The 19630-nt window shown below is 38.3% G+C and overlaps 1 protein-coding gene and 1 long non-coding RNA gene across 2 annotated transcripts in view; one reads left to right on the forward strand and one right to left on the reverse strand.

Moving 5' to 3' along the window:
- Window positions 1–1827: 1827 nt before the first annotated feature.
- Window positions 1828–3852, reverse strand: LOC310634155. Its single transcript, XR_014491160.1, has 2 exons — window positions 3663–3852; window positions 1828–2013 (listed from the first exon to the last, which is right to left on the reverse strand). It is a non-coding gene; the product is annotated as an uncharacterized lncRNA (long non-coding RNA).
- A 2487-nt stretch (window positions 3853–6339) lies between these two features.
- Window positions 6340–19630, forward strand: part of NT5DC2 (5'-nucleotidase domain containing 2) — a 31541-nt gene continuing 18250 nt past the window's right edge. Inside the window, exons 1-4 of the mRNA XM_083353411.1 lie at window positions 6340–6982; window positions 11567–11751; window positions 13344–13418; window positions 17366–17421. Coding sequence (XP_083209537.1) covers window positions 6607–6982; window positions 11567–11751; window positions 13344–13418; window positions 17366–17421 — 692 coding nt within the window. The 5' untranslated portion in view covers window positions 6340–6606. The remainder of the gene's footprint in view (window positions 6983–11566; window positions 11752–13343; window positions 13419–17365; window positions 17422–19630) is intronic.

Raw genomic sequence — 19630 nt, forward strand, 5'->3', positions numbered from 1 at the left:
TCCTGACATTCTGAACACAAACTAAATACAATATGGAGACATAGTAAAAAGCCTTGGCACATTCCTTTCCACTATTTGAGCTATTTACGTCTTGCATATTTCAATTGTTGCATCCAGGTCATCATGCAAATTCTTCAGTGGCAAATCGGATGGCCTGGTACACCAGTCTTTTCAAGAGCTCTTCACAATTTCTTATGGCTTGTCTTTGGATATTTTTCTATTATCCATTTGTTGTTAGCATTGTGACGTCAGCTTTCTAAGCTCAGCTGGTGTACATCAGCAGTCCATATATCACATATTGAAGCCTGGATTGCAGAATTTTGGGCATTTTCTTTCTAGTATGTAAAATTATTGAGAGATCTAAAAAGCCAGACTGAAGCATATCATGCTGGAAAAAATGAAGTTGCATAGAGCTGACTCCAACTTGATAGTAGTTAATCATTTTATGTTAAGTTCAATTGACAATTTGAGCATTTGTTTAGGTAGTGTCTTTTAGTATTGCAATAAAAAAGCTAGTTTCTTGTCCCCTGGTTACTACTGTTTTCCACATCTGCAAGAATCTCTAATTGCATCAACTTAAATGTTTTTAACCAGTCCTGCAACTCTCTTAACTCCTGCAGTTTTGTTGTTATATCCTAGGGCCAAATTCACTTCCCAGAATGTTTGGCTATATTTCACTATCAAATCCTTATTCATTCTGTCTAATCACAGAACATAGAAACCTGCCATACAATTTAAGACTACTGATTAATCTGATTATGTAAATTGAAAAGCAGATCTTTAAAGTTTCTGCTATCTGAAAGTGCAACTGATAGAATTGGCATTTTTCTCCATTCAGCAAGCTATTTTTGCTGATTTTTTTTACTAATAAAAACAAGAATGTTATAAGAAAAGCAAGGAAAAATTATCCTGAATTACAGGACACTGCTGATTCCCTTGTGTATATTTTTCTCCAGAGTGTGGAAAGCAACTCTAACTACAGTGTATTATAAACTTTGTTCTATTTTACCATGTCAAGTTCATTTTATTCATACATATTAAGTTCACAAATAGTAAGTCATGATTTGCTTAGCCATAGTTTAGGTAATAGCACGTTAAGCCAAAATCAAATCTCATTATGGCTTTGAGAAATACATAAATCCAGATGAGACCCACATTATCTAGTGTATTCACAAATACCTTCTGTGCAACAACTCCACATGTCAATTAAAACATGAATCTATATTATATACATATTCTCATAATGGTCACTGTGTGTGTGAGAGAAAGAATTCTCATTATAACTTGCTCCCCTAAACCAATGACTTGGATTATGAGAGAACTATTGCAAACATTGGAATTAAATGTTCCCTTTTTGCCTTTCCTTTTTGCACTTCCTCTGGTCAGCCCAGTAACACAGTAAAGTAATTCCTTTTACTTTAATAAGACAATACATAAATGTGATTGTGTACATTTACAAAAAATGAACCAATATGTCACGAAACAACAAATTTCTAAAACACAGAGCAACATTTTCTAAAATGCAACAGGTAACCAGTCTTATTGTTATGTGAGTAAGTCTGAGTTATAATCATGCTGGCCACATGACCACAGAAATTTCTTTGGACAATGCTGGCTCCTTTGGCTAAGAAATGGAGATGAGTCCTTCCCACTAGAGCTGGAAACAGCTAGACTGAGTACCACAATTACAGCAGCAGAGTACACCACTGGAAGTCCTGAAGAACCAGGATAGGGACAGATACATCTGGAGATAATTTATGTGATCACTCTTAAGTCAACTTGATGGCACTTGAGTTCACCAAAATAAATAATTAAAAAAAAGCAGACTTAACAAAAAATACATTTTACTGAACAAAATGCAGTCAGTATTCAGTCTTATTTTAAGCAAACTTTGAAACTTAGATTTATTTATTAATTTAGAATCCATTATGTACAGATAATTTCAGTGTTGTAGTCACTTTTCTTCCAACTTCTGGTAATATTGCTCAGTCTGTTTTCTACGGTAAACATCATCTGCAAAACATTTGTGACCATTTCGATTAACTTTTTGAAAATAGTTTATTTATTTAACATAATTAAGTTGCAGTGTTTCAAGCTTAAAACGATGGGTAATTCATGCAAGATCAAAGGTATAAGGAAATTATCATCAAGGGCAACCTTATTCAATCATGAATTCCACAGTGTAGTGGAATATTTTCATTCTGACATATTTTTTAACTAATACCCACTTCTCTAATTTAAGTAAAGTGTGAGATTAATCTCAAATTTAAACTTTTTGAAATTAGGCCAAGGACTAATTTTATCCATTTCTAAAAAATGCAGGATTTTAGAAATTAGTTTTCTGTTTTGTAGAATAGTCATATTATGCTCAGTCTGAAGCTAATACCTCTGTCTAGCCATTTTAGTAGTTTTTCATCTGTCTCCAAAATACAATTGGAAGATTACCTGAATTTTTTATCAACCCTTAAGCTAAAAGTAAAACCATATTTCCCCAGTGTGGTGATTTGTAGTTTTCTCAGGAGCAGTATGCCTGCCGATAGGTTTTAAGATGACACTGAATCTTTACTTTACAATTTTAAGATAATTCCATTCTACTATTTTATTGGAGCACTTGAGGCTTTTGATGCCAAGCAGAAACACAGTAACAGAGTTGGAAGGGACCTTGGAAGTCTTCTAGTCAAACGACCTCCTGCTCAGGCAAGAAACTTTATACCACTTCAGACAAGTGTTGTCCAATCTTGTCTTAAAAACCTCCAGTGTTTGAGCACCTACAACTTCTGGAGGCCAGCTGTTCCACTGATTGTTTTAACTACCAAGAAATTTCTCCTTAGTTCTAGGTTGTCTCCTTGATTAGTGTTTCTTGTCCTGCCTTCGGGCGCTTTGGAGAATAGCTTGACTCCCTCTTCTTTGTGGCAGCCTCTGAGATATTGGAACACTGCTATCATGTCACCCCTAGTCCTTCATTAAACTAGACATACCCATTTCCAGCAAATTTTAAGATAATTCCATTCTACTATTTTATTGGAGCACTTGAGGCTTTTGATGCCAAGCAGAAACCCAGTAACAGAGTTGGAAGGGACCTTGGAAGTCTTCTAGTCAAACGACCTCCTGCTCAGGCAAGAAACTTTATACCACTTCAGACAAGTGTTGTCCAATCTTGTCTTAAAAACCTCCAGTGTTTGAGCACCTACAACTTCTGGAGGCCAGCTGTTCCACTGATTGTTTTAACTGCCAAGAAATTTCTCCTTAGTTCTAGGTTGTCTCCTTGATTAGTGTTTCTTGTCCTGCCTTCGGGCGCTTTGGAGAATAGCTTGACTCCCTCTTCTTTGTGGCAGCCTCTGAGATATTGGAACACTGCTATCATGTCACCCCTAGTCCTTCATTAAACTAGACATACCCATTTCCAGCAAATTTCCATTCTTTATGTTTTAGCCTTCAGTTCCCCAATCATCTTTGTAGCTCTTCTCTATACATTATTTGAAATGATTACTATTAAAAGGTTGCCTTAAGTTCTTTTTTTTAATAAAAGCTGAATATCAAACAGAAATTTGAATATTTCAATATAATTATTTGGAAAGATGTGGAAATTAATATAGCATAATTAAGTCATGCATGTTTAAATATATCAAAAAAAAAATTAACAGGAGTTTAATGATACTTACAAAAGGTCTGATTGCCAATTGGAACATTAATCATAAACCATTCCATAGCACCACCAAGAACGAAGTAGAAAGGAAGAAATCTGTATATACCAAACCATTTCTTTCCAGGTACTTTATTCATTAGTTGAGTTATTTTACTACTGACAGACATTTTAAGAAAAATTTAAGACTCGTTGTAAGAAAGGTGATTCTGAAACACATCAAACAAAATTAATATTTTATGTATAAGGCTGTCCAAAATATGGTTAACCAAATATATAAAAGTATGGAATAAAATTCAGTTTTATCTTTCCATATTTCACATCTGATTATACCTGGGCTCAGAAAGACACAAAACTAAAAAAATGCAGCATTATTCTATTCTATTGCTATTACTAATAAATCTATTTAATTTATTGTGAGTTAATCCCAAAACAGTAAAGCACAGCAATAGCACTGAGACTTATATATCGCTTCATAGTGCTTTACAACACTCGGCAACATTTCTGAATTCTATCATTTTCACCTCAACTACTAAAATCCTTCCTGACCATTCTTGGGGAAATGAGAATATGGGGTCCTTTGATGCTCTGAGCTTGACTGTTTTCTTGCAGGTGTTTCATTACTCAACTTAGCAACATCATCAGTGCTATCAGTATGTGATGCATACAATCTCATTTTATAGCAAAATCCTTATAAAATACAATATGAAGACTGACTTAAGATCATCTATTTTGTTCAATGCCACCTAATGAGGATCAACAACCTGCTAGAACCTAGAACAATTTTGTATGTTTGTTTGTGGTAACCACTGATTTCAGCATACCATATACAATTTGAAATGCAAAGAACTCTTAACATCAACAAATCTTGCAAACATTTTAAATGCCCATTTTGTATTAGTCCATCTCTAGATAGCCATCATTCCAGAACCAAATAGCTATTAATAACATTGATACTGCACTTATACATGTTCTGCTTACGAGTCCTGACAAAGCACAAGCTTATAACGTTTCCTTCCAACATATGACTGATGGAAACTAAGAGACCATTCCCAGGGTTTACATTAATCATTCACTATCCTTCAGATCCAGTTGTGAATAAGTTGTGATGCCATTCAGTCACTCATACCAAGAAAGCACCCAAGGCTAGCTAATGTTTAGTTTTACGTAAAAATTCTCCATCAAAGAACGCATTTTCAGGGTCTGAAAACCTTGCAAATTTGGTCTAGTGCAGGGGTCGGCAACCTCGGCTCTTTTATGACTCGTGGACTTCAACTCCCAGAATTCCTGAGCCAGCATAGCTGGCTCAGGAATTCTGGGAGTTGAAGTCCACGAGTCATAAAAGAGCCGAGGTTGCCGACCCCTGGTCTAGTGGTTAAGGCACCCAGGCTAAGAAAGCAAGAGACCGCGAGTTCAAATCCCCTCTTATCTGCGTGACCTTGGGCCAGTCACTCACTTTCCGCCCAACTCACCTCACAGGGTTGTTGTTATGGAGGAGGAAAATACGGTGGAAGAAGGAAGGTGGTGTTGCATATGTTCGCCGCCTTGAGTTATTTGTAAAAATAATGAAGGGAATATAAATGATTTCTGATTACTATAACCAAGGACCCGTGCTCCTACAAGGCAATGCTGCTTTTCCACCCCCGCCACTCTCGGTGGGAGACAGTCAATCAAAGAGGCCGAACCCTCACAACAGCCCCCCCTCACCTACAGGACTCAATAAGGAAGAGGGCGCGCAGGACGAGAGCGCAACAGGAAGAACGACCACCCTCCCAGCTGACTGCTACACATCACGTCTTCCGAAAGAGACTAGATAGCGATTGGTTACGTGCTGTGCGTAGGGGGCGTGGCCTGCCCGTCTTTGAACAGAAAGAACGGAACTTGCCGAGGAGGCTTTCTGTGCGGGTGCTGCTGCTACGCCAGCTGCGATTCTCAAACGTCGGGCGCTGGTGGCGTTCCTAAAGCCCCAGAGCTGCTGCCTCAGTTCAGTTGCGAAACCGGCGAGGCGAAGCGGTTAGAAGCCTCTGAGCGCCCCCTGTCGGAGCCGAAGTCGAGCAATCCCGCGTCTTATTGCCTCCCAACATTTTGCAAAACTCTGGCCAACTCATGCTATGCAAGATCAACTTGGCGAAGTGAATTTCGCTTTCTTTTTAAATCAGGTGTCTATCAGATCACAGGAGCAGGCAAGTCTGAATTGGAACACGTTTTATCCATTGAAAAATAGGAATAGGGCTTTCTGTACGTGTTCCTTATATCCCTCCATTGGCCATTTTCACCGAGCATTCTTGTAAGCGAAAGCATGTCCTTTTTTTCCCCCAGAAAGATTTCTCTCTCGAGAACTTACTTTTACACGACTCGTCCGAGTAGCCTCATTTCGCGGCTCAAAGGAATCGGAATTACAGTGTCCGAAAAGGAAAACATGCCCGCCCTAAACATTTTCAATAGCCTAGAGCAGGGGTAGGCAACCTCGGCTCTTTTATGACTCATGGACTTCAACTCCCAGAATTCCTGAGCCAGCCAGGCTGGCTCAGGAATTCTGGGAGTTGAAGTCCATGAGTCATAAAAGAGCCGAGGTTGCCTACCCCTGGCCTAGAGCCAGGAGGGCCAAAAGGATCTTGGGAACTGTAGTTCTTGTCCGTCCCAACAATCCAAAACAACTCACAGGAGCTGAGGGGGGAGGGGGGGGGAAGAGGACGCCGCAAACGTTTAACGAACTACAAATCCCAAGTGGTCCCGAAGCGGCGGCACTTGTGCTGGAAGACCCGCCTCCTCCTTGGCAAGTCTTGGGGCTGGAGCGCTGCCGCAGATCCGCACGGACTGGTTGCTCTTAGGCGGGTCGGATGGCTGGAGCAGTCGGTTGTTGTCCAGTCTGGCGGACGATGCAGCTGAAGAGGTGCGTTGGAGATCTGAGATGACGGTCTTATGAACTCATCTCCAGGAAGAGGCTCTCGTCCCGGGAGGCCATGGCGGCGGCTGGACTCAAGGCTGCGAGCAGCGGCATATGGAAGAGCGGCGGCGGCATCATCCTTCAACAACTGATGGTCCCTCTTTCCAGCCACGGCAGCTGCTGCTATTATACAGGCCCCGACGCCGGATCGGGGCGGATGGGATGCAGGCACCAGTGGACCCATCAGCCGCAGCCCGAGGAGCATTGTCTCCCGAGGCCGGCCGCCTCTTCGATCGGCGGCAAAGCTAAGAGAACCGCCGACGCCGGTCCTGCTGGGGCAGCGACAATGACAGCTGCTTCCTTGGGCAGCCACCAGCCCAGCTCCATCCAAGGGATCGATACGAAGTCCTATCTCTGGGCCAAATACCACGAAATGAAAAAGCTGGTTTATGGTAAGGAGGGAGGGAGTGGGAAGTGGTGGGGCTTGGCTCTGCGTGGCATTTCGTTGAAGACCACTAATTCTGATGAATTAAAAAGCCTCAGTGTGCGTACATCTGAGAGCTGCTCAAACCCTCGTCTCGTTTGATTCCAAAAAGGGTGAATGTATATAGGAATAAGAAATAGAATAGAATAGAATAGAATAGAATAGAATAGAATAGAATAGAATAGAATAGAATAGAATAGAATAGAATAGAATAGAATATTCTTTATTGGCCAAGTGTGTGATTGGACACAGAAGGTATTTATCTCTGGTGCATATTTACATCTGTTACTATTATATAATTGGGTGGTTGTATCATTCTGTGGTGATCTTAAAGTGGTTTACATGATAAGGTTAGTATTCCTAGTGAGGAAACACCCACATTACAAACTGTTACTTGTGCATTGCTGTTAATAGTATCATCTGCTGCCAAACTAACTTATGCTAACTTATTCTCTTCTATTGGCGATGTGCTAATTGTGAGAGTAACTAAGAATGCCAAATTATAAAAGATGCTGCAAATTGGATTCTTCATATTTTCTCCAAAAACATATTTGTGTTTACTAAATGACATACGTGGGTACCATGATGATTAAACTAGATGACTTTAAATTGGGAAACATTTTTAATCAACTCTTCCAATATACACATTGCTTATCAGCTTACTAAAATTAGCAAGGTTGCGATCCCTTACATGTTTTGCTTCTGTGTTTTGTTAAAATTTAACCTTCTAAGCTCCTTGAACGTGTGTGTGTGTGTGTGTGTCTGTCTCTGTCTCTGTCTCTGTGTGTTTTAAAATCTCTGTTGTACATAGTTTGTGAATTCTAGGTTGAGGGTTTGAAGTTGATTCTTCAGTTGCTTGAATATTTCAGTTAAGCTGAGTAATGAATATGCCAACATCATTTGTTGGAAGCATTTAACACATTTTTAACCATCTTAATTGGCTCCACAATTAGTTTCTGGATGTAGTTCAAACTAATGTACTGGCATTGTACTTTCAAGGTGAAAGTGGTTTGAACTTGCTAACTTGCAAAGCTTTCTCTCAGAAGAACTACATGTGTGTTCATATCTCTAGAAAAGGCTGTTTCAAGCTCCCTTTCAAACTAAAGCAGGTTATAGTAAGTTCTTAGTTGCAGTGTTATCCTCGTCAAACACTTTCATTCCTCTATTGTCTGATTAGCATCTTTCCAAGTCTGAACAAGAGAAATGTTGGTTCTGTATCATAAAGATCACTATCTTAACAATCTCAAAAGGCTACTTCGCTTTAAAAAAGGGTAAAGAATTGTTTAAAAACTATAACAGATGTTGCATGAACTTCTACTATTTTTCTCTCTAATGATACTAGGTCATTTTTTAAATAAAAAAATACACTGCAATTCTAATATTTTTCAAACATTTGCCAGAATTCACTTGAAGGATTCCACTGTGAAGCCATAATGTGAAATGGAATTTAGCGGGTGACTTGAATATTTTTGTAAGTTTGTTCCTGAAATGTAAACAAGATAACTTTTTGGCAAGATTTTAAGTGGACAGTTGAACCAAATCTTGGCAAGATGTCAGCATGAAGGAAAATATTTGCAATAAAAGACATGTGATAATATGTATTTCTTACATAATTTGGTAGAATAAAAAACAATTAGTTGCTGATATTTTAACGAAGCATCTATACCACTACTAGCAAAGAGAACCAAGATAAAAGAAATTACTTCAGTTACTTTACTCCTTGCTAGTTAGATGCAAGGAGGAAGGGAGAAAATTATTTTATTCTGTTTGTTCTCCCCCTGCTTCCCAATATTAACAGTAGGAAGTAATTATGCAATGTCTATTCCAGATCTCCTATGTCCTTCCTCTCCTGATACATATTTGCTATAAAATATTGGTAATTTAACTGAAACATAATATGTAGCAGTATGTTGGAAGATTTCATTACCAATATAGTATTTCCATTTGTGCTCTATTGATAGAAATATTTTCTGAGGATGAGTAATTCTACTTCGTGGAATTTGTTTTTCATGAAACCACTTTATTAGACCACTTCAACTCTGAAACAGAATTTTTTTAAGTATATCTTCCTAGTAAAGCCTTTTTGAGTATTTTCGGAAGCATTGTATTAATTGAAAAATGTATCATGCCAGGAAGCATTTTTTTCCCCACTCATCAAAGTAGTTTGAAGCTAACTGCTTTCACAGTATTTTTCTTTCTGCCCTTGAAAAACCAAGTTGTTCAAAAATAATGGGCTTTTGAGGTTATATAATAATTGTAGACAGAAACTAATAATGTTCCTTGGTGCAATGAAATTTGCTATATGAATGCCATCTTCACAGTTCTGACCTGTTAGCTAAGAAATGCAATGCTTCTCATCCTCCCATTAGATATGTACTTGTAATAGAAAATTGCCATCAGACTAGAAACTAAGAAAACTGAGTTCTAATTCTGGGTTAGGCAGGAAGTCAACATGACTTTGGGCCAGTCAAGACTGAGTTGGCACAAACAACAGCTATTCAAGAGCTGGTGTCATATACAGTAATGATTAAGGTACCAGGCAAAAAACGGTTACCTTAGGCATGAAGCCAGCTGGGTGACCTTGGGCTCTTTCAACCCTAGGAAGGAAGCAATGGAAAACCACTTCTAAAAAGTCATGCAAAACAAAACTGTAGGGATTAGTACTAGCAGACATTAGGAGTTAACACTGTAGAGGGAGCGAGGGAGATTCTTTTTCTTTTATGGTGAACTAATAACCCACTTGCAAAACTCTTGATCTTCACAATGCAGGAGTGTAAATAGATCAGTTATATAATTCCAGAGAAACCCCGTAACAAGGAAAGTGCTTTCCACTTATTATAAAGCAATTCTAGAATCCTATATATCCAGCAGTATGTGGATCGAGAACTACCAGAAGTACAGGCAGGATTTCGAAGAGGCAGAGGAACAAGAGATCAAATTGCTAACATACGCTGGATCATGGAGAAAGCTAGAGAGTTCCAGAAAAACATCTACTTCTGCTTCATTGACTATGCTAAAGCCTTTGATTGTGTGGATCATAACAAACTGTGGCAAGTCCTTAAAGAGATGGGGATACCAGACCATCTTATTTGTCTCTTGAGAAACCTATATGCGGGCCAAGAAGCAACAGTGAGAACTGGACACGGAACCACTGATTGGTTCAAAATTGGGAAAGGAGTCCGGCAAGGCTGTATACTGTCACCTTGCCTATTTAACTTATATGCAGAGCACATCATGAGAAAGGCAGGGCTAGATGAATCAAAAGTTGGAATTAAGATTGCCGGAAGAAACATCAACAACCTAAGATATGCAGATGATACCACTCTAATGGCAGAAAGTGAAGAGGAACAAAAGTGCCTTTTGTTGCGAGTGAAGAAGGAGAGTGCAAAACTTGGGTTGAAACTAAACATTAAGAAAACCAAGATCATGGCATCCGGCCCTCTCAATTCCTGGCAAATAGATGGGGAAGAAATGGAGGTAGTGACAGATTTTATTTTCCTGGGCTCCAAGATCACCGCAGATGGGGACTGTAGCCAAGTAATTAAAAGACGCTTGCTCCTGGGGAGGAAAGCCATGGCAAATCTAGACAACACACTAAAAAGCAGAGACATCACCCTGTCAACAAAAGTGCGTATAGTCAAGGCGATGGTCTTCCCAGTTGCAATGTATGGCAGTGAAAGCTGGACCATAAGAAAGGCTGAGCGCCAAAGAATTGAAGCCTTTGAACTATGGTGCTGGAGAAGACTCCTGCGAGTCCCTTGGACTGCAAGGCGATCAAACCGGTCAGTCCTAGAGGAGATCAACTCTGACTGCTCTTTAGAAGGCCAGATCCTGAAGCTAAAACTCAAATACTTTGGCCACCTAATGAGAAGGAAGGACTCACTGGAGAAGAGCCTCATGCTGGGAAAGGTTGAGGGCAAGAGAAGAAGGGGACGACAGAGAATGAGGTGGCTGGATGGAGTCACTGAAGCAGTAGGTGTGAGCCTAAATGGACTCCAGAAGATGGTAGAGGACAGGAAGGCCTGGAGGAACATTGTCCATAGGGTCGCGATGGGCCGGACACGACTTCGCAACTAACAACAACATATATCAGTGTTCAAGTGGCAAAAATGAAGAATTCAGTTTAGATGATATTCCTATTCTCTCAAATAGGAAAGACTAGGCTGTATCTACATTATAATACACATACCCTTTGTTTAGCTTTACAGGGTTAATCACTATATGTGTAAAAACCTACAAGCTAACAATACAAATAAAGGATATAATTTAAGTAAACAATGTATATGGCTGCCCATCTCAAAACTGTGACTAGTTATTTTAGTTATTCTTTTTGGTAATGAAAATTGGAATGCTTGAATTGGTTGAAATATTTATTTTTTGGACCATCTGTTCTGAAAGAAAATGTCAGTAGTCTTCAATACCCAGTTATAATGAAAAAAAAGGAATATTTCACCCCACCCTACCCTAACCCCCTATTTTTTTAAACACAGTATTCCTGTTATGCATAATCCTGGATCAAAATAGTGCCTGTATTTTTATTGTCTTTTTCCAGATCTGCTTCCACCAGGTGTTTGCAATCTTCTTAACCCTGCAGCTATCTATGCCAATAATGAGATTAGCTTGGGAGACATTGAGATCTATGGTTTTGATTATGATTATACATTGGCACAATATTCAAACTTGCTACATTCAATGATATTCAACACTGCCAGAGATATCCTAATTGAGCAGTATAAGGTAAGTTTGCAATTTTCACCATCTCTTCTTGTGTGATGCTTGATCTGTAATAGATTGGGGCAGTATGGCGTGGAAATGATTTTAAGATAAGTACTTTTTACTTCCTCTACATTTCTTGACTTCTTTGTGTTCCTAGATTCTGACTTTCATAGTTACCTTCCACGGTCTATTGAGATCTAGTATTGATGAGAAAGGCTTAAAGCAGCAAACTTTTCCCTAATTCTTTGTTCACCTGTTAATGGAATTTGATCCGCTTTTCCCCATGCCTAGCTCAGCCCCTACATGACTTTTTAAATTATTTATTTTATTTATCTTTCCTTTCCTTTTTTATCGCAATCATTTTTACTGAAGTTTAAAATTATAAAGATAAAGTAATATAAACTAAAGAAAATATAAAAAAGAAAAAAAATAAGCAAAAGAGAAAAGCAGGGATGGGAAAAGGGGGAAATATATAAAAAAGAAAAGAAACCAAAAATATAGAAAGAAATAATTTGCCCCTTCATCAAGTATAAACATAGAAACATAGCTTGACATCTCTAATTTTTTAACCAAAACTATCTTCATTCCATACCACATCTATTATCTATTGGCAAATAATAAAATCTCATCTTTCAATTTTAATCAGCAAAAGTCCGTTAAATGATACCAGAAATAAATAAACACACACACATATAGTGTGAGTGTATACACACAAGTACTTCATCATTCTTTCCTTTACACGATACCTTGTCAGTTTCTCTAAAACTCTTCTTCCCACAGTCTTACATCTATAAACTGATGTGGAAAAGCTCACCATTCAAACTTAATCAAGAAAAATTCTATTAAGTGCCACTGGAAAATTGAAAATATTAATATTTAATCCCTTCAAACGATATCTCACAATTAATGTGTTATTTTTTTATTTCCTATTGGGCAAATCCAGCGTCCTTATGAAAGGCTCTGATTGCAGCTTGGGGAAAGTGGTCTCTGCCGACACCCAGAGTTCTAAAAACTGCCAAAAACTGCTACTTTATGGCCCAATCACGGGAAAGGTCTGTAAGGAGCGCTCTGGGCAATCCCAAGTCCTCTCTTTCTCTGGAAAGAAATTCAGGGACCCGGTTCCTTCACCAATTCCCCAATCAGCTTTCTACCACAATCATTGGCTCTGCTAAAAACAAAGCTGTCTTAGTCTGATATTACTGCCCAGAAGTAGTTTTTATGCCATTTCAATCAGTTCCAATTATGAATGGCTTAAATAACTTATTTCCATAAATAAGATTATGATTTACAATATCTGTGACAAAGAATATAACATATGCACGTTCATGTCAAAGATAAATAAAATCACCCCTCAGAGGAAACAGCTCACATTTCTATTCTTAAGGCATGTTAAAAAAGACCAGGTTTCTACATCTCCTCTTTACTTTTTGTCACTTCACCCTCTGCAGTTGTCCGATGAGTTTTATTGCTGATTATATTCCTTTTCTAAAACTATATTCTATGTATCCATTGCCATACAGTTTGCTAGTTGTCTAGATTTCTACCAGTTCTACTATATAGCATGTATGCCAGTTAAAGAATATACTCATCCTTTCTAATGAAATGTCTTGTAGTACCCAGAGGGACTTAGGAAATATGAATACATTCCTGGTTTTGCCATAAGAGGACTTCATTATGATGTGCACAAGGTGAGTTATACAGTAAATATGTTTTCAGTTGGTCTTTCACATATTTAGTAACATCATTGGTTCATTGTGGAAATTGGAAATGTTGAAGTATCTAGTTAGTTTGTTAAGTTAGAGCTATTCTTGGAGAAATGAATCAATAATGGTGTATGTATGCATGTGGGTTTACACATATACACAGGAGAACAATCATCCTTGAATTACAACAGCAATTTAGGATCAAAACTTCCATCACTAAGCATTGTGAAGCACAACATCACGTGACTTCTGGTGAAGACAAAGGAGCAGAGATGGCAATGAGGTAAGGTTGGCAGCCACATAGCATTTTCTGGCCAGCCAAACCTCTTCAGATAAAGGAGAGATCATGAGGTTGCCCACTTGTTCTCCAGATAGCTGCATCTAATGCGTAAACTACAGAAATTGAGATTTATGTGGCCTGCTTCTAAGTGGAATGGTTGGGAATCAAGGGATTCCACTAAGCTCATAAGCACAATATAGCCTATCGGTATGTCAAACCTCATGTCCTGATCACATTTAGAAATTGCTTCTTACCTGCTTTTCAGCTATTAAGAACATTCTAATCAACAAATCTGATAAGATGTGCCAGTTGAGTTCACTTTAATTCTTGGTGAAAGAAGCTCTAAAGAGAAGTTTAAGCACATAAATATGTATAACATTTATATAAAACATAGGTGTATGTGTACGTGTCTGTATAAGTGGCAAAAGATTGATTAGAACATAGATTTTGAAAAGTTAGAAACAGAATAGGAGTGCAGAAAGATGTGAAAATGAGATTTTGAAATTGAGCAGTGAGATTTTTGTGTGTACAGAGGTAGAAAAACAGTGAATTGTGAAATTAATGGAACTGGCAGAGATGGCAAAACTGACTATCCTGATGAAAGATACAAGTTTGTCTGACTTTGCTTCTACTTGGAGACTACTTTTATACATCTTGCTTAAGAAAAAGAAATTTTGATTTTACCACTGATCTGTTATGATTATAGAAATATTGTGTATATTTAGTGTTTACTATTAAATATGTATATATCTTTATTATATATTTATGTAAATATATATTTATAGTGTTATATACTTTTTATATTATGTTAAAATCTCTCACAATAAAAAGTCACTCCTTTTTTGTTTTTCTCCATATTTTTTCTTGTCACTTTTAAACTTTTCTACTTTCGATCCCCTACCCCCTAATTTTTCCTTTTCTGTTACTTTGTATTGTATCTTTTTCTTAAACTTGATAAGGTTGTCTGAAATTGATCATAGGAATGCTTCCATAGAAAAATGCTGTTGTTTTGAATTCTGGGGAAAAAATGATAAGGTGGGAATTTGAATACTGAACACTAGAGGGAGTCAGAAGCAATTAAAGATTACAATTAATAAAAGAAAAGAAAAAATGACTTATTAAACACAGAATGAAGCAAAATACTGGACATAACAAAACATTGGACATATTCAAAGACATTTGTGAGTGATAGATCCAGAAAATAATCTTAAAACTTATATAATTAAAGATATATAGTTTTTGAAAGAAGTTGTGGAAGAGAAACAGGTTTTGCTGGATTAAAGATCAACTTTGTAAAGTAAAAGGAATGGAATATAGAGTGGGTTTATTTGATCAAGGTTAAAATGGATATGTTGTTTCTGGCAATCCTTGATGGGCTTTTGCTGATCAGGAGTGAATGAGGTTATAGGATCTGTTCAGAGATATGACATGAAGTATGGGATTAAGAGATTTTTTTGGTTATATTTTTAAGAGAAGGTGACAAATTTTGAAAATTGTTTATACTTGAGGTGACGGGGGAAGTTACTTCTTTATATATTTTCCTTTTATTTGCTATGGTTTTTTTCCCTATCTATATCTTTTTTTCTACACGTTCTATCTTTTTGCTTTTTTGTATTAAGTTGTATTTATTTTTATTACCTACAATGTTTAATAACATTATTTAAAAAAAGTAAAACACAACATCACACAATTGCATTACTTGTCAATGGCAGTCGTAGTTACTGTTGTAATCCCAGGACCACATGGATCACTGAAGCACACATGACTGCAATATAAGGAAAGGCAGGAGGCCAGGCAAGCAGGCCCGTGAGTGGGAGCTATAGGCAGGTGGTCCTAGGCAACACAGAAAGAAGGCCGCATCCTGAGGGTGGACACTAAGAGCACAAGTGAGTGCGCGGGAGGGGAAAACATGGGGAGAGACATTTTCAACTTCTTGCAAGCTTCCCCATCGACTTACTTTGTGAGAATCCAGCAGGGAACATTGGAAATCACAATCATGTGACCACCGCTCTCTGCTACATTACAATTGTGAATCTGGCACCAAGAGCTGAAAGCCCAATTATGTGACTGCACGGTCCCTGCAACGGCCACAACTTTGCAGTTTGGTCGTATGTTTCCTTCGTTCAGTGCCAGCATAACTGAACAAGTGATTGCAATCCTTGGGCTACCTATAAAGGCCTTCTTTCCCTGTAGTTACATAGTATGACAATCTAAAAAAAAATCAGATAATGCTATGCAATAAAATCTGGTGGAATATTCTTGCTTATGGCTTAAGATTTTCTAAATTTTGCAGCTACATTCAGTATGTGGTTGTTGTTTTTTTCAAAAAGAAAGAGGAACTTGATGCTAATAATGCCCAAAGTGGCTTGAAAAACATGGGAAGGGTGTTAGGAAAGTCTTTTTTTCAGCATTTTGCAGGCACAATTGCAATGATCTCTGTAAACAATATTAGGGTACTTTGTCATCTTATTTCTTCCCTTTGCTAGCATTTTTTTTGTCGCCAGTAGGGAATAATTACAGCTCTAACAAATCCTCAATCTCTGCTGGCTGTACAGCATTAAAAAAATTTTTCCTGGAAGTTAGAAGCAGGATAGGATGTGGTAAACTGAAAATTTAAGCACTGCAACTGATCTGGAAGGAGACATTGTCACAACAGTTGATGGTAAATGAATAAAATGTTCTCATCTGGCAACTGTTCAGATATAAGTAGAGATAAGATAGCAGGAGTTACAAAAAGTAACATCAGAGCATTTCCATTTAAAAAATGGACCTCTTCCTCTTAGTTATTTAAAGTAGAAGATGTCAATATAATGCCTGCTAGAATACCAGTTGTTCTTGATGCAGAAATAAAACTGATCCCTGAAATAATACAAGATTGCACATTGATGAGCGAAAAGTCCTGAACCTGTGGACCGTGGCCCACTACTAGACCATGGCCTATTGGCCATTGGGCCACGTGAGTGGCTGGCTGCTATGTGTTTATGTGCGGGCGTGCACAGTCCCACTTGTGTGAGCATCATGACCATTGCCGTAAGCACCATGGGCGTTCATGGACCCACTAGCGCGAGTGTCAGGTGTTCACAGACCAACTCACACAAGCATCACCGTGAATGTCGCGGGTGTTTGTGGACCCACTCATGCCATTGTTGGCATGAGCATCATGGGCTTTTGCAGCCCCCAGTGCACCAGCGTCACTGCGAGCGTTTGCAGCCACACATGTGTGTGTACTCGCAGCCCCATTGATGTGAGTAATGGGTGTTCATGCGTGGACATGCATTTAACCCCCCCCCATAAAACTGTCCCTTCTTTCCCTCCTGCCCCCCACTCCGGGCCACCAACCCCGAAAGATTGGGGAACTCTGTGCTAGAAAGTTACCTATCTCTGCAAAAATAGTAAGAGTGCTGCTTCTATCTGTACAAAATTCCTTCTGTCCCTTTCTTTCTTCAGTGGAAGTAGAAGTATGGTGTGACTCTACGCAGACATAAACAAAAAAAGGGGGGGTCATCATCATATATATCATATTTGTATCTGCCAATGTAGCATTAAATGCATTGCCTTGTGAAGAATAGTTTTGTCTGTTTTTCTTGAACATTAAATTCTTCAAGCTAAAAGTACGAAATATTTGCACAACAAATGTCTACCTTTCTTTTAGAGTCTTCTGATGAAGATTGATGCTTTCCACTATGTTCAACTGGGCACTGCCTATCAGTGAGTTTAGCAAAATTATATGCATTTTGTGGAGCATAGAAACAGTTGTTCTTTGTGCAACATTTAACATAGGAATCAGAAGCAAATATGGGTCATGAGTGATGGCACAGGATTTTTTACTTGCTCCAGAGAAATGTCTTGAGCTGCTGAAGTCTGAGTGTCCTGGCAAGTCTTTCTGAAATTGGTGCCAAATTAAAGGATCAATGACTAAAAGTTTGGGCATATGAGAACCAATTTAGCTATAAATATTAGGAGATTAATTGATCTTGTATTACAACTCAGCCTGCATGGGAAATAAAACATTGTTTTTGTTATGATTCTTTGAGTCCAAGGTGACTCCTGGTGATGACAAGTATTAGCCGTGCAGTTTGCTTGGCAACCTTTTTTCAGAAGTCGTTGGCCAGGTACCTTCTTTAAGATTCAGTTTGATTTGCTGGTCTAAGGCGAGAGAGAGAGAGAGAGAGAGAGGGAGAGGGAGGGAGGGAGAGAGAGAGAGAGAGAGAGAGAGAGAGAGAGAGAGAGAGAGAGAGAGACTGGCCGCTGGTTAGACAGCAACTTCCATGCTTAAGGAAGGGCTAGAATGTGGCCTCCCTGCTCCTAAACCACTACAGCAACCTGGCTCTCTTAAAAAATCAAGAGTTCTATCAAAAGTATCACCCATAGAGCTTCAAAGTGAATCTTTTTAAAATGTTGCTGTGGCACGTGGAAGAATTTGCAAAACTAACAGCATTGCAATTCATGTTAGCTTTTACTTTGGAAACGCTACGAATAACAGAAGATTGAGAAGGTCTAGATCAGTGTTTCTGAAAATGTGGTCCTAGGACCCCCGGGGTTGGGCCAACACTCTCCAGGAGGTCCGCAAAATCAAAATTATTTTCCAGCCTATATGAATACAATTAATTCCAGCCTTATTTCAGTACAATATTGAAATCCCTTCAAACAATCACGAGAAGTGACATGGCAGCAAATGAATCCATCTTAATTTTTAATACTTTAAATATTCATTATATAAATAAAAACTCTCTTGGGATCCCCCATGATTTTTAAAAACGGGAAGAGAAAAAAGTTCAAGAAACACTGCTCTAGACAAACTTTGAACAAAGGAGATATTTAAAAAAATCATGATTTAAGGAAGCAGTATTTGCTAATGCAGCTGCATTTCAGTAATACTCTTCTGCTTCTTCAACTAAATGTTGCCCTATTAATCGTTTTTTCTGCTTTGGTTAAAAATTAACTCAGTATGGAAAAATTAAATTCCCTTTTGTCCTACAATCTTATCATATGAGGTTATTTGTGTATTTTGGAGACATTTTCTCTATAGGCAACTTTTGTTATAAGCATGGAATATTTAAATTTATGGCTCTCTACATTGGCTGTTTCCTTTTCTTCAGAAACTTGAGTTCAGTTAACAATGATAATGTTAGAAACTCACTTGGGTCAATGGAACAGTAATGAATCTTAAGCAAAAAAATTGCCACCAGTCTTCATTAATATCTTGATAAGTGCTAAATTATGTCAATTCACTTGTACAATTTCTCTTCAAATTCAGTGCCGATAAAGATAAATTCTTCTCTTGAGACAAACTCACCATCTTGAGATTCGTTCAGTCAGTCAGAGCTGAAAGGGACCTTGGAGGTCTTTCAGTTCTTGAGGAGGTCTTCTCCCCAAGCAGGAGATCCTATACCATTTCAGATAGGTAGCTGTCCAGTTCTTTCTTAAAAACCTCCAGTGATGAGCCATCTACAACTTTTGAAAGCAAGATGTTCCACAATCCTCACTGTTCAGAGTTTCTCCTTAATTCCAGGTAGCTTCTCTCCTTGATTAGTTTCCATCTGTTGTTTCTTTTCTGCTTTCTGATACTTTGAAAAATAAGTTGACCCCCCTCTTCTTTGTGGCAGTCCCTCAAATATTGGAATACTGCCATCATGTCACTCCTTCTTTTCTCAAGACTGGCCATACCTAATTCCTATAACCATTCTTCATCTGTTTTTTGTCTCCAGGCCCTTAATCATCTTAGGTTGCTCTTTGCACTTTTTCCATAGTCTCAGTATCTTTTTTGTAATGTGGTGACCAAAACTGGATGCAGTATTCCAGGTGTAGTTTTACTAAGGCTTTATAAAGAGGTACTGATACTTCATGTGATTTTGATTCTGTGCCTCTGTTTATATAACCAAGGATAGTATTAGCTTTTTTGGCTGCCGCCGCACAT

The sequence above is a fragment of the Vipera ursinii genome (assembly GCF_947247035.1).
Source record: "Vipera ursinii genome assembly, chromosome: 2".
Classification (NCBI taxonomy): Eukaryota; Metazoa; Chordata; class Lepidosauria; order Squamata; family Viperidae; genus Vipera; species Vipera ursinii.